This window comes from Camarhynchus parvulus, chromosome 2 (genome assembly GCF_901933205.1).
Source record: "Camarhynchus parvulus chromosome 2, STF_HiC, whole genome shotgun sequence".
Taxonomy (NCBI): Eukaryota; Metazoa; Chordata; class Aves; order Passeriformes; family Thraupidae; genus Camarhynchus; species Camarhynchus parvulus.
The window spans coordinates 151,898,790-151,924,828 of NC_044572.1; the positions used below are offsets into that span (position 1 = coordinate 151,898,790).

The 26,039-nt window shown below is 59.3% G+C and overlaps 2 protein-coding genes and 1 non-coding gene across 3 annotated transcripts in view; 2 read left to right on the forward strand and 1 right to left on the reverse strand.

Moving 5' to 3' along the window:
• The first annotated feature begins 332 nt into the window (after positions 1-332).
• LOC115913162 (zinc transporter ZIP4-like) lies at positions 333-16,463 on the forward strand. The gene is made up of 9 exons (XM_030965087.1): positions 333-554; positions 3,672-4,013; positions 5,851-6,301; positions 7,247-7,476; positions 9,175-9,330; positions 10,172-10,232; positions 12,959-13,114; positions 13,951-14,138; positions 15,999-16,463. Exons 1-9 carry the CDS (start codon positions 333-335, stop codon positions 16,461-16,463), a joined length of 2,271 nt encoding a protein of 756 aa, XP_030820947.1.
• Positions 10,899-10,971, reverse strand: TRNAR-CCG. The gene has a single exon. It is a non-coding gene; the product is annotated as a tRNA-Arg (tRNA).
• A 699-nt stretch (positions 16,464-17,162) lies between the features above and the next one.
• Positions 17,163-26,039, forward strand: part of CPSF1 (cleavage and polyadenylation specific factor 1) — a gene marked incomplete at its 3' end in the record, with an annotated part of 57,593 nt that continues 48,716 nt past the window's right edge. Inside the window, exons 1-2 of the mRNA XM_030965098.1 lie at positions 17,163-17,208; positions 20,327-20,507. Of these exons, the coding sequence (XP_030820958.1) occupies positions 20,364-20,507 (144 nt within the window). The remainder of the gene's footprint in view (positions 17,209-20,326; positions 20,508-26,039) is intronic.

The window sequence follows — 26,039 nt, forward strand, 5'->3', positions numbered from 1 at the left end:
TGTCCCAGGGTGTCCCAGGTGTGTCCCAGCTGTGTCCCAGGTGTGTCCCAGCTGTGTCCCAGGTGTCCCAGGTGTCCCAGCTGTGTCCCAGGTGTCCCCCCGCTGTCCCCCCGGTGTGGCGGGGCCGTGGCGGTGCCGTGGCGGGCGCGGGCCGGGCCCCCGCGGGGTGAATGAATCGTTAACCCGGGCCAATCTCAAGCCGGGCCAATCAGGGCCGCGGCCCCGGGCGGGTTTTACAGCCCCGCTGTGTCCCCACGGTGTCCCCACGGCCACCAGCGCCGTCACCCCAGTGCCACCGCGGCCGCCAGCAGCGCCGCCGCCTCCTGCTCGCCATGCGCCGGCTGCTGCGGCTGCTGCCGCTGCTGTGGCTGCCGCTGCCCGCCGCGCTCGCCCTGCCCGCCGCGCCCCCGAGCCGCGCTGGCCCCGGCGCGGCCCTGGCGGCCCTGCAGGCGCTGCTGGCGTCGGGCGAGGGACGGTTGTCCCGCGGGGAGCTGGGGGCCCTCGTGGCGCGCGCGGGCGGCCGTGCGCAGTGCCCGCGCGAGCCGTGCGGAGAGGTGAGACCGCGCCCGCGGCGGCGACAGCGACAGCGACAGCGACAGCCAGGGGACAAAGGGCAGCGCGGGGGGATGGGCGAGGGGAAATGGCATGGGGGAGGGGGAGCGTGTGGGGGGGGGGCAGGGGTGTCAGCTGTGCTGTGTGTGCCACCCGTGTCACCTGTGTCATCTGTGTCATCTGTGTGCTACCTGTGCCACCCGTGTCACCTGTGTGCTACCTGTGCCACCTGTGTCACCTGTGTGCTACCTGTGTCACCCGTGTCACCTGTGTGCTACCTGTGTCACCCGTGTCACCTGTGTCATCTGTGTCATCTGTGTGCTACCTGTGTCACCCGTGTCACCTGTGTCATCTGTGTGCCACCTGTGCCACCTGTGCCACCTGTGTCACCTGTGTCACCCGTGTCACCCGTGTCACCTGTGTGCCACCTGTGTCACCCGTGTCACCTGTGTCATCTGTGCCACCTGTGCCACCTGTGTCACCTGTGTCATCCGTGTCACCTGTGTGCCACCTGTGCCACCTGTGCCACCTGTGTCACCTGTGTCACCCGTGTCACCTGTGTCATCTGTGTGCTACCTGTGTCACCCGTGTCACCTGTGTCATCTGTGCCACCTGTGCCACCTGTGCCACCTGTGTCACCTGTGTCACCCGTGTCACCTGTGTGCTACCTGTGTCACCCGTGTCACCCGTGTCATCTGTGTGCTACCTGTGCCACCTGTGTCACCTGTGTGCTACCTGTGTCACCCGTGTCACCTGTGTCATCTGTGTCATCTGTGTGCTACCTGTGTCACCCGTGTCACCTGTGTGCCACCTGTGTCACCCGTGTCACCTGTGTCATCTGTGCCACCTGTGCCACCTGTGTCACCTGTGTCATCCGTGTCACCTGTGTGCCACCTGTGCCACCTGTGCCACCTGTGTCACCTGTGTCACCCGTGTCACCTGTGTCATCTGTGTGCTACCTGTGTCACCCGTGTCACCTGTGTCATCTGTGCCACCTGTGCCACCTGTGCCACCTGTGTCACCTGTGTCACCCGTGTCACCTGTGTGCTACCTGTGTCACCCGTGTCACCCGTGTCATCTGTGTGCTACCTGTGCCACCTGTGTCACCTGTGTGCTACCTGTGTCACCCGTGTCACCTGTGTCATCTGTGTCATCTGTGTGCTACCTGTGTCACCCGTGTCACCTGTGTGCTACCTGTGTCACCCGTGTCACCTGTGTCATCTGTGTGCCACCTGTGCCACCTGTGCCACCTGTGTCACCTGTGTCACCCGTGTCACCTGTGTCATCTGTGTGCTACCTGTGTCACCCGTGTCACCTGTGTCATCTGTGCCACCTGTGCCACCTGTGTCACCTGTGTCACCCGTGTCACCTGTGTGCTACCTGTGTCACCCGTGTCACCCGTGTCATCTGTGTGCTACCTATGCCACCTGTGCCACCTGTGTCACCCGTGCTGTGTGTGCTACATGTGCAGTGTGTGCCACCTGTGTCACCTGTGCTGCGTGTGCCCCTGTGTCATGTATGTCACCTGTGTCACCTGTGCCACCTGTCCTGTGTGTGCCACCTGTGCCACCTGTGTCATGTGTGTCACCTCTGCTGTGTGTGCCCCTGTGTCACCTGTGCCACCTGTGCCACCTGTGCCACCTGTGTCACCTGTGCCACCTGTGCTGTGCCACCCATGTCACCTGTGCTGTATGTGCCACCTGTGCCATGTGCCAGGTGGTGCCGTGTGCACCGTGGGTGTCACCTGTGTCACCTGTGCTGCGTGTGCCACTTGTGCCACCCGTCCCGTGTGAGCCACCTGTGCCAGTCTGTGTGTGACAGGCAGTGCTGGGTCATTGGGGACATGTCACAGTGTGCCACCTGTGCTGTGTGTGTCACCTGTGCTGTGTGTGTCACCTGTGCTGTGTGTGCCACCTGTCCCGTGTGTGCCACCTGTGCTGTGTGTGCCACCTGTGCCACCTGTTCTGTGTGTGCCACCTGTGCCACCTGTGCTGTGTGTGCCACCTGTCCTGCGTGTGCCACCCGTCCCAGTGTGTGCCACCTGTGCCACCTGTCCCATGCATGTCACCTGTCCCGTGTGTGTCACCTGTCCCGTGTGTGCCACCTGTGTCACCTGTCCCGTGTGTGCCACCTGTCCCGTGTGCCACCTGTGACACTCGTCCCGTGTGTGTCACCTGTCCCGTGTGTGCCACCCGTGTCACCTGTGCTGTGAGTGCCACCTCTGCCCCGTGTGTCCCGTGTGTGCCACCTGTGTCACCTGTCCCGTGTGTGCCCCGTGTGCCCCGTGTGCCACCTGTCCCGTGTGTCCCGTGTGTGCCACCTGTCCCGTGTGTCACCTGTCCCGTGTGTGCCACCCGTGTCACCTGTGCTGTGAGTGCCACCTGTGCCACCTGTCCCGTGTGTGCCACCTGTCCCGTGTGTGCCGCCTGTCCCGTGTGTGCCACCTGTGACACTCGTCCCGTGTGTGCCACCTGTCCTGTGTATGCCACCTGTGTCACCTGTCCCGTGTGTGCCCCGTGTGCCCCGTGTGCCACCTGTCCCGTGTGTCCCGTGTGTGCCACGTGTGTCACCTGTCCCGTGTGTGTCACCTGTCCCATGTGTGCCACCCGTGTCACCTGTGCTGTGAGTGCCACCTGTGTCACCTGTCCCGTGTGTGCCCCGTGTGCCCCGTGTGCCACCTGTCCCTTGTGTCCCGTGTGTGCCCCGTGTGCCACCTGTCCCGTGTGTCCCGTGTGTGCCACGTGTGTCACCTGTCCCGTGTGTCCCGTGTGTGCCAGCGTGTCACCTGTCCCGTGTGCCCCCCCTGTGCCCCGTGTGTGTCCACCTGTGTCACCTGTCCCGTGTGTGCCCCGTGTGTCCCGTGTGTGCCCCGTGTGCCCCGTGTGCCACCTGTCCCGTGTGTGTCACCTGTGCCACCTGTCCCGTGTGTGTCACCTGTCCTGTGTGTGCCACGTGTGTCACCTGTCCCGTGTGTCCCGTGTGTGCCACGTGTGTCACCTGTCCCGTGTGTGCCCCCTGTGCCCCGTGTGTCCCGTGTGTGCCACGTGTGTCACCTGTCCCGTGTGCCCCCCGTGCCCCCCGTGCCCCCCGTGCCCCTGACGCTGTCCGTGTCCCCGCAGTGTCCCTCGGTGCCAGCGCTGCTGGCCCTGGCCGGGAAGGCCCCGGGTGGCCCCGCGGGGCTCGAGGCCACCGAGCTGTCCTGGCTGGGGGCGGCCGTGGTGGCCACGCTCAGGGACCCCCCGGCCACCTGCGGGGACACCGAGGGCGACACCGAGGCCACCGCAGGCTCCTGGGCCAGCCGTGTCCGTGCCCTGCACCGGCAGTTCGCCGCCGATGTCGCCGCCGATGTCACCGCTAATGTCACTGTCGCTGTCGCCGGCCGCGGTGGCCCCGGGCTGCGCGAGGTGGCCGAGCTGCTGGCGGCCATCGAGCCCAACTACCGCGGTGACAACGGCCACCAGGTGAGGGGACACGGAGACACGCGGGGGTGTGGGGACCTGGGGGGCACGGGGGACATGTGGGGACATGAGGGGGCATCGGGACATGGGGGGACATGTGGGGACATGGGGGGACATGAGGGGACATGTGGGGACATCGGGACATGTGGGGACATGGGGACATGAGGGGACATGTGGGGACATGTGGGGGCATGAGGGGACATCGGTACATGAGGGGACATGTGGGGGCATGAGGGGACATCGGGACATGAGGGGACATCGAGACATGAGGGGACATCGGGACATGAGGGATCTGGGGGGATAAGGGGACGGGGGAACATGGGGGCATCAGGGGACACAGAGGGACGTGGGGACATGTGGGGACATGGGAGCAATAGGGGGGTAGGGAGGACAGAGGGACATGGGGGATGTGGGGACGTGGGGGACATGGGGGACATGGGGACATGTGGGGACATAGGGACACATGGGGACATGGGGACATGTGGGGACATGGGGGACATGGGGGGACATGGGGACATGTGGGGACATGGGGACACATGGGGACATGGGGACACATGGGGACATGGGGGGACATGGGGACATGTGGGGACACGTGGGGATATGGGGACACATGGGGACATGGGGACATGGGGACATGGGGGGACATAGGGACATGGGGGGACATGGCGACATGGGGGGACATGTGGGGACATGGGGACATGGGGGACATGGCGACATGGGGGGACATGTGGGGACACATGGGGACATGGGGGACATGGGGACATGGGGGGACATGGGGACATGTGGGGACACGTGGGGATATGGGGACACATGGGGACATGTGGGGACATGTGGGGACATGGGGACACATGGGGACATGGGGACATGGGGGGACATGGGGACATGTGGGGACACGTGGGGATATGGGGACACATGGGGACATGTGGGGACATGTGGGGACATGGGGACACATGGGGACATGGGGACATGGGGACATGGGGGGACATGGGGACATGGGGGGACATGTGGGGATATGGGGACACATGGGGACATGGGGGATGTGGGGACATGGGGGACATGGGGGACATGGGGATCTGAGGGGACAAGGGGGCATGGGGGGACAAGGGGAGACATTGGGGACATTAGGGAACACAAGAGTGACATGGGGAGACATGGAGGGACATGGGGGACATCAGGGGACTTGGGGGATGTGGGGACATGGGGACATGGGGGGACAGGGAGGGACATGGGGGACAGGGGGCATGGGGATGTGGGGACATGGGGGGACATTGGGGGATGTGGGGACATGGGGGGACATGGGGACATGTGGGGACATGGGGGACATGTGGGGACATGGGGACATGTGGGGACATGGGGGGACATGTGGGGACATGGGGACATGTGGGGACATGGGGACATGGGGACATGGGGGGACATGGGGACACATGGGGACATGGGGGATGTGGGGACATCAGGGGACTTGGGGGATGTGGACACATGGGGACATCAGGGGACATGGGGGACAGGGGGGACAGGGGGCATGGGGACATGGGGACATAGGGGGACATTGGGGGATGTGGGGACATGGGGGGACATGGGGAACACAAAAGTGACATGGGGACATGGGGAATGTGGGGACATGGGGACGTGAGGGGACACCGGGGAACACAGGGCACGGCTGCTGGTGCAGGGAGGTGACAGAGAGGTGACAAATGTCACCCATGCGTCCTGGGGAGGTGACACACCTGTCACAGCCACCATTGCCCAGCCCTCATGCCATGGCAGCCATGTCCAGGGGTGGGGGTGACACGGTGACATTTGGGTGCCCTGAGGGTGACGCGGTGACATTTGGGTGTCACAGGCCTGCGTGGACGCTCGGGGGGTGCTGGCGGCCACCACCAGGATGTCCCCAAGGGTGGGGACCGGCCGGGTGCTGGTGGCACTCGGGGTCCTGGTGCTGCGCGGCCACCGCCTCTGCCCTGGGGACATCGGGGACAGCGGGGACACGGCCAGCCCCTGGTGTGGGGACACCGACAGCCACTGTGGGGACATGGGCAGTCACCGTGGGGACACCAGCACCTGGCACTATGGGGACACCGGTGACACTGACGCGCCCCACGGGGACGTGGACGCCTGGCACGGTGACATCGACCCCAGGGACGCCACCCGTGGGGACACTGACACCAGCCATGGGGACACTGAGTGCCACCACGGCCCCACAGCCCCCAGCTCTGGGGACAGCAGTGACAATGTCACTGTCCCCATGGCCACCAATAGCACCGAGACTGAGGAGCAGCTCGGTGTCACCGAGAGTGAGTGGGGACAGGGATGGGGACAGGGATGGGGACAGGAACAGGGACAGGGCTGGGACACTGTCCTGCTGTTCCCTGACCCCCTGTCCCCTGTCCCTGTCCCTGTCCCCTGACCCCCGTCCCCTGTCCCTGTCCCCATCCCTGTCCCTGTCCCCTGTCCCTGTCCCCTGTCCCCTGTCCCTGTCCCCTGTCCCCGCCCTGTCCCCTGTCCCCTGTCCCCTGTCCCCTGTCCCCTGTCCCTGTCCCTGTCCCTGTCCCCTGTCCCTGTCCCTGTCCCTGTCCCCTGTCCCCTGTCCCTGTCCCTGTCCCTGTCCCTGACCCCTGACCCCTGTCCCTGTCCCTGTCCCCTGACCCTGTCCCTGACCCCTGTCCCTGTCCCTGTCCCCTGTCCCTGTCCCTGTCCCTGTCCCTGTCCCCTGTCCCCTGTCCCCTGACCCTGTCCCTGACCCCTGACCCCTGTCCCCTGTCCCTGTCCCCTGTCCCTGTCCCTGTCCCCTGTCCCTGTCCCTGTCCCTGTCCCTGTCCCTGTCCCCTGACCCTGTCCCCTGTCCCTGTCCCCTGACCCCTGACCCCTGTCCCCTGTCCCTGTCCCCTGTCCCTGTCCCTGTCCCTGTCCCTGTCCCCTGTCCCCTGTCCCCTGTCCCTGTCCCCTGACCCTGTCCCCTGTCCCTGTCCCCTGACCCCGACCCCTGTCCCTGTCCCTGTCCCCTGTCCCTGTCCCTGTCCCTGTCCCTGACCCCTGACCCCTGTCCCTGTCCCTGTCCCCTGTCCCTGTCCCTGTCCCCTGTCCCTGTCCCCTGACCCCTGTCCCTGTCCCTGTCCCTGTCCCCTGTCCCTGTCCCTGTCCTGTGCCCTCTGTCCCCTGTCCCTGTCCCCTGTCCCTGTCCCCTGTCCCCTGTCCCTGACCCCTGTCCCCTGACCCCTGACCCCTGTCCCCTGTCGCAGGGTACCTGCTGGGGACACTGACGGCGCTGGCGCTGGCGCTGGTGCCGCTGGTGGCGCTGGCCCTGGTGCTGTGTCCCCGCTGTCCCCTGTGCTCCCGCTGTCCCCACGGTGCCGGATGTCGCCGGTGTCGCCTGTGTCGCCTGTGTCCCCCGCGCTGGTGGCGCCCCCTGCTGGACGGGCTGGCGGCCGGGGCGCTCAGCGGGGACGCGCTGCTGCACGTGCTGCCCGAGGTGGGGACAGCGGGGACAGCGGGGACAGCGGGGACATCGGGGGGACATCGGGGGGACAGCGGGGACAGCGGGGGGACAGCGGGGACAGCGGGGACAGCGCGGGGACAGCGGGGACAGCGGGGACATCGGGGGGACAGCGGGGACAGCGGGGGGACAACAGCGACACCGAAGGGACAGCGGGGACACTGAGGGGACAGCGGGGACAGCGGGGGGACAGCGGGGACAGCGGGGACACTGAGGGGACAGCGGGGACATTGGGGGCATCATGGGGACAGCGGGGACAGCGGGGACAGCGGGGACACTGAGGGGACAGCGGGGACATCGGGGGGACATCGGGGACAGCGGGGGGACAACAGCGACACCGAAGGGACAGCGGGGACAGGAGGGACATCGGGGGGACAGCGGGGACAGCGGGGACAGCGCGGGGACAGCGGGGACAGCGGGGGGACAGCGGGGACAGCGGGGACAGCGGGGACATCGGGGGGACAGCGGGGACATTGGGGGCATCATGGGGACAGCGGGGACATCGGGGGGACAACAGCGACACCGAAGGGACAGCAGGAACAGGGGGGACATCGGGGGGACAGCGGGGACAGCGGGGACGGGGGGGGACAACAGGGACACCGAAGGGACAGCGGGGACAGGAGGGACATCGGGGGGACAGCGGGGACAGCGGGGACATCGGGGGGACACTGGGGGGCCACTGTGGGGAGAGCGGGGACTGCGGGGACACCGAAGGGACAGCGGGGACAGCGGGGACATCGGGGGGACATTGGGGACGTTGGGGACATTGGGGACATCAAGGGAACAGCAGGGGGACAGTGGGGACATCGGGGTCATTGGGGGGACATCGGGGACATCGAGGGGACGCTGGGGACATCGGGGATGTCGGGGGCACAGTGGGGACATTGGGGACATCAAGGGGACATCGGGGGGCATTGGGGACACTGAGGGGACAGTGGGAACATTGGGGACATCAGGGACATTGGGGACATTGGGGATGTCGGAGACATCGAGGGGACATTGGGGACATCGGGGACGTCGAGGGGACATCAAGGGGACAGGGGGGACATGAGGGACATTGGGGGGACAGGGGGTGGGGGACATGGGGGACATGGGAGGATTTGGGGGGACACAGGAACAGGGGGACATGGGGGGACATTTGGGGACATGGGGGGACGGGGGGGACACGGGGGCGGGGGACATGGGGGGACGTGAGGGACATTGAGGGGGACATTGGGGACACACTGGGGGGATGGAGGGACAGGGGACTGGGGACATTGTGGGGACATCGGGGGTGACATGGGAACACGGTGGGGACACATGGCGGGGGGGGCGGGGGGCGGGACATGGATGCCATCGTGTGTCCCCCGTGTCCCGCAGGCTCTGGGGGTCCAAGGAGGGGGGACACAGTGTGGGGAGGGTGACACTGATGTCACCTGGTGTCCCCCGTGTCCCGCAGGCTCTGGGGGTCGCAGGGGGGTGACACCGATGTCACCTGGTGTCCCCCGTGTCCCGCAGGCTCTGGGGGTCGCAGAGGGGTGACACTGATGTCACCTCGTGTCCCCCGTGTCCCGCAGGCTCTGGGGGTCGCAGGGGGGTGACACCGATGTCACCTGGTGTCCCCCGTGTCCCGCAGGCTCTGGGGGTCGCAGGGGGGTGACACCGATGTCACCTGGTGTCCCCCGTGTCCCGCAGGCTCTGGGGGTGCACAGCCACGCCGGGGGGGGACACTCGGAGCACGGCGGGGACACGCACAGCCCCCCCTGGGAGCTGCTGGCCGTGCTCGGGGGGCTCTACGGGGGCTTCGTCCTGGAGCGGCTGCTGGGGGGGCTGGGAGCGCCCCCCGAGGAGGTGGGGACACCCAGGGGACACCCAGGGGACACTGGGGACATTGGGGACATTGGGGGAATTGGGGACATTGGGGGGATTGGGGACATTGGGGGGATTGGGGACACCCAGGGGACACCGGGGGGACATTGGGGACATTGGGGGGACATCGGGGACATTGGGGGACATTGGGGACATTGGGGGGATTGGGGACATTGGGGGGACATCGGGGACATTGGGGACATTGGGGGGATTGGAGGGATTGGGGACATTGGGGACATTGGGGACATTGGGGGAATTGGGGACAGTGGGGGACATTGGGGACATTTGGGACATTGACGGGACATCGGGGACATTGGGGGACATTGGGGGACATTGGGGAGATTGGGGGGATTGGGGACATTGGGAGGATTGGGGACATTGGGGACATTGGGGATATTGGGGACATTGGGGACACTGGGGGGGACTGGGGACATTGGGGACATTGGGGACATTGGGGGGACATTGGGGACATTGGGGGGATTGGGGACAGTGGGGGGACATTGGGGACACTGGGGGGACATTGGGGGTGCTGGGAGCCCCCCCCCGGAGCAGGCAGGGATGGGGGGAGGGGAATTCGGGGGTCTGGGGGCGATGGGGACCCCTCCAAGGGGGGGTGGGGGTGTCTGGGAGGACCCTGAGCCCCCCCCGGGATGGGGTGAAGGTTTTGGGGGGGCTCTGGGGGATTTTGGGGGCGTTTTTGGGGTGGGGGGGCTCCAAGGGAGGTTCGGCTGGGGAGGGGATTTGGGCTTGAATGAGTCTGGGGGCGTCACCTGCTGATGGGGGAGGGGGCGGTTTTGGGGTACAGAACCCCCTCCCCCCGCAGGTGAAGGATGGAGACCCCGCCCCTGACCCCGCCCAGAGCACACAGGAACTGACCAATCAAGGTACGGCCCCGAATCCCCCCCCAAAACTCCCCAAATTCTGCCCTAAAATGCCCCAAATCCCCCCCCCAAAAAAACCCCCAACTCCCCCCAAAAACCCCACAAATTCACGCCCCAAAACCCCGCGAATTCTGCCCGAAATCCCCAAATCATCCCCCCAAAACTCCCCAAATTCTGCCCCAAAATCCCCCCAAAACCCCCCCAAAACCCCCAACTCCCCACAAAAGAACCTGCAAATTCAGGCCCAAAACTCCCCAAATTCTGCCCCAAAATCCCCCAAATCCCCCCCAAAACCCCCCAACCCCCCCCAAAAACCCCGCAAATTCAGGCCCAAAACTCCCCAAATTCTCCCCAAAATCCCCCAAATTCTGCCCCAAACCCCCACAAATCCCCCCAAAACTCCCGAAATTCTGCCCATAAGCCCCCCAGCCCAAATTCTGCCCCAAATCTCCCCCAAACCTCCTGAAATGCCCCCAAAACTCCTCAAATCCCCCCCAATTCCCCCCAAATCTCCCCAAAACTCCTCAATCCCCCCCAAAACTCCTCAAGTCTTCCCATATTTCCTGAAATCCCCCCAAAACTCCTCCAAATCCCTCCCAAATTTCCCGAAATCCCCCCAAATATTTCCCCGTTGAACTCGCCCTTCCCCCCGGTAAAAGGGGGCGGAGCCGACCCAGGTGGGACTCGAACCCACAATCCCCAGCTCCGGAGGCTGATGCCTTGTCCATTAGGCCACTGGGCCGGGCGCGGGCCGGCGGCGCCGGGCGCCAGCTGGGGGCGCCCCGGGGACAGCGGGGGGACATGGGGGGGACATGGGGGACAGGAGCGGGGACACGGGAGGGGGACATGGGAGGGGGACATGGGGGGGACATTGGGGGACATTGGGGGACAGGAGCGGGGACACGGGGGGAGGGACATGGGGGGGACATTGGGGCAGGAGGCGGGGGGGGGGGATATGGGGGACAGGAGACAGGGGGACACGGGAGGGGACATTGGGGGGACATTGTGGGGGACACGAGGGGACAGGAGCGGGGACACGGGGACAGGAGTGGGGACACAGGAGGGACATTGGGGGACAGGAGCGGGGACACGGGAGGGGGACATGGGGGGACACGGGGGACACTGGGGGACATGGAGGGGACACGGAGGGGGGGACATGGGGGACATTGGGGGGACATTGGGGGACAGGAGGCATGGGACACGGGAGGGGGGGACATGGGGGGACATTGGGGACATTGGGGGACAGGGGGGACAGGAGGGGACATGGGGAGGGGACATTGGGGGGACATTGGGCAGGGGGGGACATGGAGGGGGACATTGGGGGACATTGGGGACATTGGGGGACAGGAGCGGGACGCGGGAGGGGGAGGGGACATTGGGGGGACATTGGGGGACATTGGGGGACAGGAGCGGGGACACGGGAGGGGGACATGGGGGGACATTGGGGGGACATTGGGGGACAGGAGCGGGGACACGGGAGGGGGACATGGGGGGACATTGGGGGACATTGGGGGACAGGAGCGGGGACAGGAGGGGATGCGGGAGGGGGACATGGGGGGGACAGAGGGGAATACGGGGGGACATTGAGGGACATTGAGGGGGACACAGAGGACACGTGGTGGACATTGAGGGAACACGGGGAACATGGAGGGGACACAGAGGGGACATGGAGGGGGGGACATGGAGGGACACGGGGGGGACATTGGGGGTACACTGGGGGACGGGGGGGGCACGGGGAGGACACGTGGGGGACATTGAAGGGACATTGGGGGGACACGGAGGCGTCCAGAGGTGCCTGGGGGTGGCCCCAGGTGATGCTGGGTGACCTCAGGTGTCCCCACGGGTGTCCCCAGGTGACCCATGGGTGCCCTGTGGTGACCCCTGTCTCTCTCTCTGTCTCTCCCCTGTCTGTCTGTCCATCCGTCGGTCTCCCCCCACCCCCCCCCGGTGTATCCTCCTGTCTGTCCTGTGTCCTGTTGTCTGTCCCATGTCTGTCTGTCTGTCCGTGTCTGTCTATCCCACGTATGTTTGTCCCGGTGTGTCCCGTGTCTGTCTGTCTCTCCCATGTCTATCCCGTGTCTGTCTGTCCTGGCGTGTCCCGTGTCTGTCCCGTGTCTGTCTGTCCCATGTGTATCCCGTGTCTGTCTGTCTGTCCCGTGTCTATCCTTTGTCTGTCCCGGTGTGTCCTGTGTCTGTCCGTGTGTCTGTCCCGCATCTGTCCTGTGTCTGTCCTGTGTCTGTCTGTCTGTCCATCCTGTGTCTATCCTCTGTCTGTCTGTCCCGTGTCTGTCTGTCTGTCTGTCCCGTGTCTGTCTGTCTGTCCATCCTATCCTGTGTCCGTCCTGTGTCTGTCTGTCTGTCCCGTGTCTGTCTGTCTGTTCTGGTCTATCCCGTGTCTGTTCCCGTGTGTGCCCCGTGTCTGCCCCGTGTCTGTCTGTCTGTCCATCCTGTGTCTATCCTCTGTCTGTCTGTCTGTCCCGTGTCTGTCTGTCTGTTCCGTCTCGGTGTCTTTCCCGTGTTCCCCGTGTCTGTCCTGTCTGTCTGTCTGTCCACCTGTGTCTATCCTCTGTCTGTCTGTCTGTCCCGTGTCTGTCTGTCTGTCCCGTGTCTGTCTGTCTGTTCCGGTCTATCCCGTGTCTGTTCCCGTGTGTGCCCCGTGTCTGTCCCGTGTCTGTCTGTCCGTCCCGTGTCTGTCTGTCTGTCCCGTGTCCGTCCCGTGTCCGTCCCAGGCTCCGGCCGCGCGCAGGCGCTGTTGCTGTCGGCAGGGGGCGCCGTTCACCGCCTGGCGGACGGGCTCGCGCTCGGCTCCGCCTTCGCCGCTTCCGGCAGCGCCGGCGCCGCCGCGGGGGCGGGGCTGGCGCTGCACGAGGTGCCCCGCGCGCTCAGTAAGGGGCGGGGCCTCGGGGAAGGGGCGGGGCTTAGGGGAAGGGGCGGGGCTGGCGCTGCACGAGGCGCCTCGCGCGCTCAGTAAGGGGCGGGGCCTCGGGAGAGGGGGCGGGGCTTTGTACCGAGGGGCGGGGCCTGTGCGGAGGGGGCGGAGCCTGGGGGTGCCTCGGGGCTCTCCGCGTGGCTGTCCCCGCAGGTGACACCTGGGGCTGTCCCGTGTTTGGGGACAGTTCTCAGTGTCACTGTCCCCGCAGGTGACACCTGGTCCCGCGTTTGGGGACAGTTCTGATGCCTGCCGCTAGTTTGGGACAGTTCCCCGTCCCGGATGACACCTGGCGCTGTCCCGTGTTTGGGGACATTTCGTGCGGTTCGGCTGGTGACACCTGTCCCGTGTTTGGGGACATTTCTCAGTGCCGCTGTCCCCGCGTTTGGGGACAGTTCTCAGTCCGGCTGTCCCTGCGGATGACACCTGGCGCTGTCCCGTGTTTGGGGACATTTCTCAGTGCTGCTGTCCCGGCAGGTGACACCTGTCCTGTGTTTGGGGACAGTTCTCCCAGTGTGTCTGTCCAGTGTTTGGGGACAGTTCTCAGTGTCACTGTCCCCGCAGGTGACACCTGGTGTTTGGGGACATTTCTCAGCCTGGCTGTCCCCGCAGGTGACACCTGGCACTGTCCCGTGTTTGGGGACAGTTCTGATGCCGCTGTCCCGAGTCTTGGGGACAGTTCTGAGTGTGGCTGTCCCCGCAGGTGACACCTGGGGCTGTCCCCGTGTTTGGGGCAGTTCTGATGCCGCTGTCCCGAGTCTGGGGACAGTTCTGATGCCGCTGTCCCCGCAGGTGACGCGCTGGTGCTGTCGCACTCGGGGCTGGGCACACGGCGCACGGTGGCCCTGGCGGCGGCCGCGGCGCTGCCGGTGCTGCCGGGGGTGCTGGCCGGGCTGGCCCTCGGGGCCGCCCCCGCCGCCCGCACCTGGCTCGCGGCCCTGGGCGGGGGCTTCCTGCTGCACCTGGCGCTGTGCCACATGGTGAGGGACATGGGGACACTGGGGACATTGGGGACAGTGGGGACATTGGGGACATCGGGGACATTGGGGACATTGGGGACATTGGGGCTTCCTGCTGCACCTGGCGCTGTGCCACATGGTGAGGGACATGGGGACACTGGGGACATTGGGGACATCGGGGACATTGGGGACATTGGGGACATTCGGGGGAATTGGGGACATTGGGGACATTGGGGCTTCCTGCTGCACCTGGTGCTGTGCCACATGGTGAGGGACATGGGGACACTGGGGACATTGGGGACATCACTGGGGACATTGGGGACATTCAGGGGAATTGGGGACATTGGGGACGTTGGGGCTTCCTGCTGCACCTGGCGCTGTGCCACATGGTGAGGGACATTGGGGACATTGGGGGATTGGGGACACTGGGGAATTGGGGACATTGGGGACATTGGGGACATTGGGGACATTGGGGACGTTGGGGATGTTGGGGGATTGGGGACACTCAGGGGGGAATTGGGGACACTAAGGGGGATTGGGGACAATGGGGACATTGGGGGATTGGGGACATTGGGGACACTCAGGGGAATTGGGGACATTGGGGCTTCCTGCTGCACCTGGCGCTGTGTCACATGGTGAGGGACATCGGGGACATTGGGGACATTGGGGACATTGGGGACATCGGGGACAATGGGGACAATGGGGACATTGGGGACACTCAGGGGAATTGGGGACATTGGGGACATTGGGGACATTGAGGCTTCCTGCTGCACCTGGTGCTGTGCCACATGGTGAGGGACATTGGGGACATTGGGGGGATTGGGGACATTGGGGACATTGGGGGGGATTGGGAACATTGGGGGGATTGAGGACATTGGGGGGATTGGGGACATTGGGGGGATTGGGCGCTGCTGGGGCTGCAGGTGACACTCAGGTGACACCCAGGTGCCTCCATGTGACACTCAGATGACACTCAGGTATCTCAGGTGACGCTCAGATGTCCCACAGGTGCCCATAGGTACCCATAGGTGTCCCCCAGGTGTCCCCCAGGTGTCCCCAAGTGACTCTCAGATGACTCTCAGGTGCCCCCAGGTGACTCTCAGGTATCTCAGGTGACTCTCAGGTGACACCCAGGTGTCCCCAGGTGACACCTCAGGTGTCCCCCAGGTGACTCTCAGGTATCTCAGGTGACTCTCAGGTGACACCCAGGTGACTCCAGGTACTCAGGTATCTCAGGTGACTCTCAGGTATCTCAGGTGACGGTCAGCTGTCCCCAGGTGTCTCCCAGGTATCTGCTCTCCAAGTGACACTCAGGTATCTCAGGTGACTCTCAGGTGTCCCCCACGTGACTCCCAGGTGACTCTCAGGTATCTCAGATATCTCAGGTGTCCCCCAGGTGACTCTCAGGTGTCACTCAGGTGCCCCCAGGTGACTCTCAGGTATCTCAGGTGTCATTCAGGTGTCCCCCAGGTGACTCTCAGGTATCTCAGGTATCTCAGGTATCTCAGGTGACTCTCAGGTATCTCAGGTGTCCCCCAGGTGACTCTCAGGTGTCTCAGGTATCTCAGGTGTCACTCAGGTGTCACCAGGTGACTCTCAGGTGACATCCAGGTGTCACTCAGGTGTCCCCCAGGTGACTCTCAGGTATCTCAGGTGACGGTCAGCTGTCCCCAGGTGTCCCCCCAGGTGCCCCCAAGTGACACTCAGGTATCTCAGGTGACTCTCAGGTGTCCCCAGGTGACTCTCAGGTGCCCCCAAGTGACACTCAGGTATCTCAGGTGACTCTCAGGTATCTCAGGTGACTCTCAGGTGTCCCCAGGTGACTCTCAGGTATCTCAGGTGACTCTCAGGTATCTCAGGTGACTCTCAGGTGTCCCCCAGGTGCCGGCCATGCTGTCCATGCGCTCGGGCAGCCCCTGGGCGCTGCTGGCGCTGCAGAGCGCGGGGCTGCTCGGGGGGTGGCTGGGCGCTGCTGCTGCTGGCCCTGAACGAGCAGGGGGACGAGCACTGACCCACCTGGGATCCGCACCTGGGCACACCTGGACACACCTGGACACCCCCGGAACACACCTGGATGGACCTGGAACACACCTGGAGACACCTGGAACACACCTGGACACACCTGGATGGACCTGGAACACACCTGGATGGACCTGGAACACACCTGGACACCCCCGGAACACACCTGGATGGACCTGGAACACACCTGGAGACACCTGGAACACACCTGGACACACCTGGATGGACCTGGAACACACCTGGACACACCTGGAACACACCTGGATGGACCTGGGACACACCTGGAGACACCTGGAACACACCTGGACGGACCTGGGACACACCTGAAAATACCTGGAGACATCTGGAACAGTACCTGGAACACACCTGGAGATACTGAGATGGACCTGGACACACCTGGACACACCTGGAACACACCTGGATGGACCTGGGACATACCAGAAACACACCCGGAACACACCTGGACACACCTGGACGAACACACCTGGAACACACCTGGGCACAGCTGGGCACAGCTGGGCACAGCTGGGGGTACCTCCAAACCCCCTCTGGGGGGCTGGGGGGGGGTCAATGGGGCAATAAAGGTGGAAATGGAGCTGGAGTCCTGGATTTGGGGCGGGGGGAGCGGGAGGAACTGGGAATGGACTGGGAGCACTTGGAGGGAACTGGGATGGACTGGGAGGGACTGGGAGGGACTGGGAGGGCACTGGGGTGCAGCGCCTTTTTGGGGGGCTATAGGGTCCCTATAGGGGTCCAGCCCTTTTTGGGGGGTCCTGACTCCCTCCACCGCCCCACCATGGGGTCCAGCCCCTTTTTGGGGTGCCCACAACCCCCAAATCCCCCTAAATTTCCCCCAGATTTCCCCAGAGGGTCTGTGGGGTTTTGGGAGGGTCCCCGGGGGTCCCCGGTTCGAGTTCCCGTTCCCTTGGAGGACCCCGCGTCTCTATGGTCGGTGCGGGAGCGGCCAGAGCGGCCCCAGGAGCGCCGCTCTAGCGCCGCTTCCGGCCTCACTTCCGGCATCTCTGTGGTGGCGGCGGCAGCGGCGGGAGCGGGACGGGCCCGCGTGGGAACGGTGAGGATGGGGCGCGAATTTGGGGGGATTTTGGGGGTTTTGAAGGGTTTTTGGGGGGGTTTGGGGCGTGTTGAGGGGGACTGAGAGGTGCAGGAGGCGGTGAAGGGATATGGGGTGGCTGAGGCGACTGAGGGGAGTTTTAGCGGGTCCGTGTGGGGAAAATGGGGGGACTGAGAGGGGAGATTTTGGAGGGGTCCTGTGAGGAGTCTGAGGGAAAATTTGGGGGCTCTGTGACGGAAAAGTGGGGGGGACTGATGGGGGAAAAATTTGGGGGGCACTTGGAGGGTGTCGAGGGATCCACGGGGATGAGATTTGGGGTGTTCTGAGGGGTCTGAGGGGAAATTTGGGAGCGTCGAGCGGGTTCATGCAGGGCTTGAGGGGCTTTGAGCAGTCCGAGGGGAAATTTGGGGGTCTGTGAGGGGAAAATGGTGGGGATTGAGGAGGGAGGTTTGAGGCATCTTTTTGGAGGGGTCTGAGGAGAAATTTTGGGGGTGCATGAGAAAGAAATGAGGGGGACTGAGAGGGCAGGTTTGAGGGGATCTTTGCGGGGGTCTGAAGGGAAATTTGGGGGAGTATGTGAGGGGAAATTCAGGGGGTCTGTGGGGGGAAATGGGTGAGTCTGAGGGGAAATTTGGGGGCTCCATGAGGGAAAATGGGGGGGACTGAGAGGCGAGGTTTGGGGGGGTCCTTTCGGGGGTCTGAAGGGAAATTTGGGGGTGCACGAGGGGAAAATGGGGGAGGACTGAAGGGGGAAAGTGGGGAGGGTCCTGTGAGGGGTCTGAGGGAAAATTTGCAAGATCCATGAGGAGAAAATGGGGGAACTGAGGGGGGAGGTTTCAGGGAGGGTCCTGGGAGGGATATGTGGGGAAATTTGGGGGTTCCGTGAGGGGGAAATGGTGGGAATTGAGGAGGGAGGTTTGAGGTGTCTTTTTGGAGCAGTCTGAGGAGAAATTTTGGGGGGCGCATGAGGGGAAAATGGGGGGACTGAGGGGGGAAATTTTGGGGGCACTTTGAGGGTGTTGAGGGGTGCGTGGGGATGAGATTTGGGGTGTTCTGAGGGGTTCAGGGGGGGATAATTGGGGCTGAGGGGCTCTGGGGGGACTGAGAGGAAATTTGGGGGTTCCATGAGGGGAAAATGTGGGGGACTGAGGGGGGGAAAATGGGGAGGGTCCTGTGAGGGATATGTGGGGAAATTTGGGGGTTCCATGAGGGGAAAATGTGCGACTGAGGGGGAAAAGTTTGGGGGCACTTTGTGGTGGGTGGACGCCCCCTCATGGGGATGAGGTGGGTTCTGAGGGGAAATTTGGGGGGGGTTGAGGGGTTCATGTGGGGATAATTTGGTTTGGGGGGTCCGTGATGTGAAATGGGGGGGACTGAGAAGGGGAGGTTTGGGGGGGTCTGAGGGGAAATTTGGGGGTCTGTGAGGAGAAGTGGGGGGTCTGTGAAAAGAAATTGGGGGTTCTGAGGAGAAATTTAGGGGTCTGAGGGAAATTTGGGGGTCTGTGAAGAGAAATTGGGGGTGCTGAGGGGAAATTTGGGGGGTCTGTGAGGGAAAAGTGGGGGACTTTGAAAATTTGGGGGTCTGTGAGGAGAAATAGGGGGGTCTGAGGGAAAATTGGGGGGTCTGTGAAGCAAAATGGGGGAATGACAGGGGATTTTAGGGATCTGGGGAGAATTTGGGGGGCTGGAGGAGAAATGGGGGGTCTGAGGGGGAAATTTGGGGGGGTCTGTGAGGGAAAATTGGGGGGTCTGAGGGGAAATTTGGGGGGTCTGTGAGGGAAAATGGGGGGGTCTGAGGGGAAATTTGGTGGGGGTCTGTGAGGGAAAATGGGGAGTCTGAGGTGAAATTTGGGGGGTCTGAGGGGAAATTTGGGGGGTCTGTGAGGGAAAATGGGGGTCCTGAGGGAAATTTGGGGGATCTGTGAGGGAGAAATGGGGGGTCTGAGGGGAAATTTGGGGGGGTCTGTGAGGGAGAAATGGGGGGTCTGAGGGGAAATTTGGGGAGGGTCTGTGAGGGAGAAATGGGGGTCTGAGGGGAAATTTGGGGGTCTGAGGGGAAATTTGGGGGGTCTGTGAGGGAAAATGGGGGGGTCTGAGGGGAAATTTGGGGGGTCTGTGAAGGAAAATGGGGGGGACTGATGGGGGGTTTTAGGGATCTGGGGAGAATTGGGGGTCTGTGAGGAGAAATGGGGGTCTGAGGGGAAAATTGGGGGGTCTGTGAGGGAAAAATGGGGGGTCTGAGGGGAAATTTGGGGGAGGGTCTGTGAGGGAGAAATGGGGGGTCTGAGGGGAAATTTGGGGGGTCTGTGAGGGAAAATGGGGGGTCTGAGGGGAAATTTGGGGGGTCTGTAGGAAAAATGGGGGTCTGAGGGGAAATTTGGGAGGTCTGTGAGGGAAAATTGGGGGGTCTGAGGGAAATTTGGGGGGTCTGTGGGAGGAAAATGGGGGGTCTGTGAGGGAAAATGGGGGGGTCTGAGGGGAAATTTGGGGGGTCTGTGAGGGAAAATGGGGAGTCTGAGGGCAATTTGGGGGTCTGTGGGAGAAATGGGGGGTCTGAGGGAGAAATGGGGGTCTGAGGGGAAATTTGGGAGGTCTGTGAGGAAAATTGGGGGTCTGAGGGAAATTTGGGGGTCTGTGAAGAGAAATGGGGGTCTGAGGGGGAAATTTGGGGGTCTGAGGGGAAATTTGGGGGTCTGTGAGGAGAAATGGGGGTCTGAGGGGAAATTTGGGGGGTCTGTGGAGAGAAATGGGGGGTCTGAGGGGAAATTTGGGGGGGGTCTGTGAGGGAGAAATGGGGGGTCTGAGGGGAAATTTGGGGGGTCTGTGAGGAGAAATGGGGGGTCTGAGGGGAAATTTGGGGAGGGTCTGTGAGGGAGAAATGGGGGGTCTGAGGGGAAATTTGGGGAGGGTCTGTGAGGGAGAAATGGGGGCGACTGAGGGGAGAGATTTTAGAGGTCTGAGGGGAAATTTCAGGGCTCTATGAGGGAGAAATGGGGCTGAGGTATTAGGGATCATTTGGGGGGGGGTGTCTGAGAAGTCTGAGGGGAACTTTTGTGGGGGGTCTCATTTTTCCCCCCCAGTTCCCCATTTCTCATCCCAATCTCTCTCTATCCTCCAGCCCCCCCCGCCCGGTGGATTTGGGGGTTTTTGGGGCCATGTACGCCGTGTACAAGCAGACGCACCCCCCCACGGGGTTGGAATTTTCCCTCTATTGCCATTTCTTCTCGGCGGCCGAGCGGAACCTGGTGGTGGCCGGCACCTCGCAGCTCTTCGTCTATCGCCTCAACCACGAGCCTGAGGTGAGCCCTCCGAAAGGAACCCCCCGAAATGAGCTCCCCGGGAGAAATCAAAACAACAAAATTCTCTTCAAAGTAACCCCCAAAAATGATCCCTCCCAAAAATTGACAGCCCCGAAAACGCTCAAAAAAACCAACAAAATTCTCTTCAAAATAACCCCCTAAAATGAACGCCCAAAAACGGATTCTCCCAGGAAAACACCCCAAAAAACCTCTCCAAAATAACCCCCAAAAATGAACCCCCAAAAATGGATCCTCCCAGAAAAACACCCCAAAAAGCCCCCCAAAAACGGATCCTCCCAGAAAAACACCCCAAAAAACCTCTCCAAAATAACCCCCAAAAATGATCCCCCCACCAAAAATTGACACCCCCCAAAAAACCCTCAAAAAAACCCAACAAAATTCTTTTCAAAATAACCCCCAAAACTGACTCCCAAAAACTGATAGTCCCAGAAAAACACCCCAAAAAAACTCTCCAAAATAACCCCCAAAAATGAACCCCCAAAAACTGATCCTCCTAGAAAAACACCCCAAAAAACCTCTCCAAAATAACCCCCAAAAATGAACCCCCAAAAATGGATCCTCCCAGAAAAACACCCAAAAAAAACTCTCCAGAACAACCCCCAAAAATGAACCCCCCCAAAAATTGACACCCCCCGAAAAACCCTCAAAAAAACCAACAAAATTCTCCAAAGTAACCCCCAAAAATGAACCCCCAAAAACGGATCCTCCCAGAAAAACACCCAAAAATCTCCCCAAAAGCTGATCCTCCCAGGAAAACACCCCAAAAAACCTCTCCAGAATAACCCCCAAAAATGAACCCCCCCAAAAATTGACAGCCCCCAAAAAACCCTCAAAAAAACCCAACAAAATTCTCTTCAAAATGACCCCCAAAACTGACTCCCAAAAAACTGATCCTTCCAGAAAAACACCCCAAAAAAACTCCAGAATAACCCCCAAAACTGATCCCCCAAAAAACTGATCCTCCTAGAAAAACCCACCAAAAAACTCTCCAAAATAACCCCCAAAAATGAACCCCCAAAACTGATCCTCCTAGAAAAACACCCCAAAAAACCTCTCCAAAATAACCCCCAAAAATGAACCCCCAAAAATGGATCCTCCCAGAAAAACACCCAAAAAATCTCCCCAAAAGCTGATCCTCCCAGGAAAACACCCCAAAAAACCTCTCCAGAATAACCCCCAAAATGAACCCCCCCAAAAATTGACCCCCCCAAAAAACCCTCAAAAAAACCAACAAAACTCTCCAAAGTAACCCCCAAAACTGACTCCCAAAAATTGATAGTCCCAGAAAAACACCTCCCCTTAAAAAAACCCCCAAAAACGGATCCTCCCAGAAAAACACCCCAAAAACCTCTCCAGAATAACCCCCAAAAAATGATCCCCCCAAAAATTGACACCCCCCAAAAAACCCTCAAAAAACCCAACAAAATTCTCTTCAAAATGACCCCCAAAACTGACTCCCAAAAACTGATCCTTCCAGAAAAACACCCCAAAAAAACTCCAGAATAACCCCCAAAAACGATCCCCAAAAACGATCCTCCTAAAAATACCCAAAAACCTCTCCAAAATAACCCCCAAAAAATGAACCCCCAAAATGCATCCTCCCAGAAAAATACCCAAAAAACCTCTCCCCAAAACCCCAAAAAATGAACCCCCAAAAATGGATCCTCCCAGAAAAACACCCAAAAAAAACTCTCCAGAACAACCCCCAAAAATGAACCCCCCCAAAAATTGACACCCCCCGAAAAACCCTCAAAAAAACCAACAAAACTCTCCAAAGTAACCCCCAAAACTGACTCCCAAAAATTGATAGTCCCAGAAAAACACCTCCCCCTAACAAAACCCCCAAAAACGGATCCTCCCAGGAAAACACCCCAAAAAACCTCTCCAGAATAACCCCCAAAAATGATCCCCCCAAAAATTTACACCCCCAAAAACCCTCAAAAAACCAACAAAATTCTCTTCAAAATGACCCCCAAAACTGACTCCCAAAAACTGATCCTTCCAGAAAAACACCCCAAAAAAACTCCAGAATAACCCCCAAAACTGATCCCCCAAAAACTGAGTCCTCCCAGGAAAATACCCAAAAACCTCTCAAAATAACCCCCAAAAAATGAACCCCCAAAAACTGATCCTCCTAGAAAAATACCCAAAAAAACCTCTCCAAAATAACCCCCAAAAATGAACCCCCAAAAATGGATCCTCCCAGAAAAACACCCCAAAAAGCCCCCCAAAAACGGATCCTCCCAGGAAAACACCCCAAAAAACCTCTCCAAAATAACCCCCAAAAATGAACCCCCAAAAACTGATCCCCAAAAAACCCAAAATAACCCCTAAAAATGACTCTTCCAAACTGATCCCCAAAACTGACCCCCCAAAACGACCCCCTCAAAAAACTGATCGTCCCCAGAAAAACACCCTAAAAAAACCCTCTCCAAAATAACCCCCAAAAATGAACCCCCAAAAATGATCCTCCCAGGAAAACACCCAAAAATCTCCCCAAAAGCTGATCCTCCCAGGAAAACACCCAAAAATCTCCCCAAAAGCTGATCCTCCCAGGAAAACACCCCAAAAACCTCTCCAGAATAACCCCCAAAAATGAACCCCCCCAAAAATTGACCCCCCCCAAAAACGCTCAAAAAAACCCAAAAAAAACTCTCCAAAATAACCCCCAAAAATGATCCCCCCCAAAAATTGACACCCCCGAAAACCCTCAAAAAAAACCCCAAAAAATTCTCCAGAATAACCCCCAAAACTGACTCCCAAAAACTGATCCTCCCAAAAAACACCCCAAAAACCTGACCCTCTCAGAAACCCTCATCAAAAACCCCCCAAAAATGACCCTCCATTAAACCGACCGAAACAACCCCAAAAACCTGACCCCCCCAAACTCTCCCCTTCAGAAACAGATGCAAAAAACCCCTCCAAAGTAACCCCCAAAAATGATCCCCAAAAACGGATCCTCCCAGAAAAACACCCCAAAAAACCTCTCCAAAATACCCCCCAAAAATGAACCCCCAAAAATGGATCCTCCCAGAAAAACACCCCAAAAAAACTCTCCAAAATAACCCCCAAAAATGAACCCCCAAAAACTGATCCCCAAAACCCAAAAAAATCCCTAAAAAAACTCTTCCAAACTGATCCCCAAAACTGACCCCCCCAAAACGACCCCCTCAAAAAACTGATCGTCCCAGAAAAACACCCCAAAAAAACCCTCTCCAAAATAACCCCCAAAAATGAACCCCCAAAACTGATCCTCCCAGGAAAACACCCCAAAAACCCCCAAAAAAATGATTCCCCCAAAAAACTCACACCCCCAAAACCCTCAAAAAAACCAACAAAATTCTCCAAAGTAACCCCCAAAAATGAACCCCCAAAAACGGATCCTCCCAGAAAAACACCCAAAAAGCTCCCCAGAAGCTGATCCTCCCAGGAAAACACCCCAAAAAACCTCTCCAGAATAACCCCCAAAAATGAACCCCCAAAAAACTGATCCTCCCAGAAAAACATCCAAAAAAACCCTCTCCAAAATAACCCCCAAAAATGAACCCCCAAAAACTGATCCTCCTAGAAAAATACCCAAAAAAACCTCTCCAGAATAACCCCCAAAAATGATCCCCGCCCCAAAAATTGACATCCCCAAAAAACCCTCAAAAAAACCCAACAAAATTCTCTTCAAAATGACCCCCAAAACTGACTCCCAAAAACTGATCCTTCCAGAAAAACACCCCAAAAAAACTCCAGAATAACCCCCAAAAACTGATCCCCCAAAAACTGATCCTCCTAGAAAAATACCCAAAAAAACCTCTCCAAAATAACCCCCAAAAATGAACCCCCAAAAACTGATCCTCCTAGAAAAACACCCCAAAAAACCTCTCCAAAATAACCCCCAAAAATGAACCCCCAAAAATGGATCCTCCCAGAAAAACACCCAAAAATCTCCCCAAAAGCTGATCCTCCCAGGAAAACACCCCAAAAAACCTCTCCAGAATAACCCCCAAAAATGAACCCCCCCAAAAATTGACAGCCCCCAAAAAACCCTCAAAAAAACCAACAAAACTCTCCAAAGTAACCCCCAAAACTGACTCCCAAAAATTGATAGTCCCAGAAAAACACCTCCCCCTAAAAAAACCCCAAAAACGGATCCTCCCAGAAAAACACCCCAAAAAACCTCTCCAGAATAACCCCCAAAAATGATCCCCCCCAAAAATTGACACCCCCCAAAAACCCCAAAAACCCAACAAATTCTCTTCAAAATGACCCCCAAACACTCCCAAAAATCCTTCCAGAAAAACCCCCAAAAACCCAGAATAACCCCCAAAAACTGATCCCCAAAAATCCTCCTAGGAAAATACCCAAAACCTCTCCAAAATAACCCCCAAAATAACCCCCAAAATGGATCCTCCCAGAAAAACACCCCCCAAAAGCCCCCAAAAATGATCCTCCCAGGAAAACACCCCAAAAAACCTCTCCAAAATAACCCCCAAAAATGATCCCCCCCAAAAATTGACATCCCCAAAAACCCTCAAAAAAACCCAACAAAATTCTCTTCAAAATGACCCCCAAAACTGACTCCCAAAAACTGATCCTTCCAGAAAAACACCCCAAAAAAACTCCAGAATAACCCCCAAAACTGATCCCCCAAAAACTGATCCTCCTAGAAAAATACCCAAAAAAACCTCTCCAAAATAACCCCCAAAAATGAACCCCCAAAAATGGATCCTCCCAGAAAACCCCAAACACTCCCAGAACAACCCCCAAAAATGAACCCCCAAAAAACCCCAAAAAACCAACAAAACTCTCCAAAGTAACCCCCAAAAATGAACCCCCAAAAATGGATCCTCCCAGACAAACACCCAAAAATCTCCCCAAAAGCTGATCCTCCCAGGAAAACACCCCAAAAAACCTCTCCAGAATAACCCCCAAAAATGAACCCCCCCAAAAATTGACAGCCCCCAAAAAACCCTCAAAAAAACCAACAAAACTCTCCAAAGTAACCCCCAAAACTGACTCCCAAAAATTGATAGTCCCAGAAAAACACCTCCCCCTAACAAAACCCCCAAAAACGGATCCTCCCAGAAAAACACCCCAAAAAACCTCTCCAGAATAACCCCCAAAAATGATCCCCCCCAAAAATTTACACCCCCCAAAAAACCCTCAAAAAAACCCAACAAAATTCTCTTCAAAATGACCCCCAAAACTGACTCCCAAAAACTGATCCTTCCAGAAAAACACCCCAAAAAAACTCCAGAATAACCCCCAAAACTGATCCCCCAAAAACTGATCCTCCTAGGAAAATACCCAAAAAACCTCTCCAAAATAACCCCCAAAAATGAACCCCCAAAAATGGATCCTCCCAGAAAAACACCCCAAAAAGCCCCCAAAAACGGATCCTCCCAGGAAAACACCCCAAAAAACCTCTCCAAAATAACCCCCAAAAATGAACCCCCAAAAACTGATCCCCAAAAAACCCAAAATAACCCCTAAAAATGACTCTTCCAAACTGATCCCCAA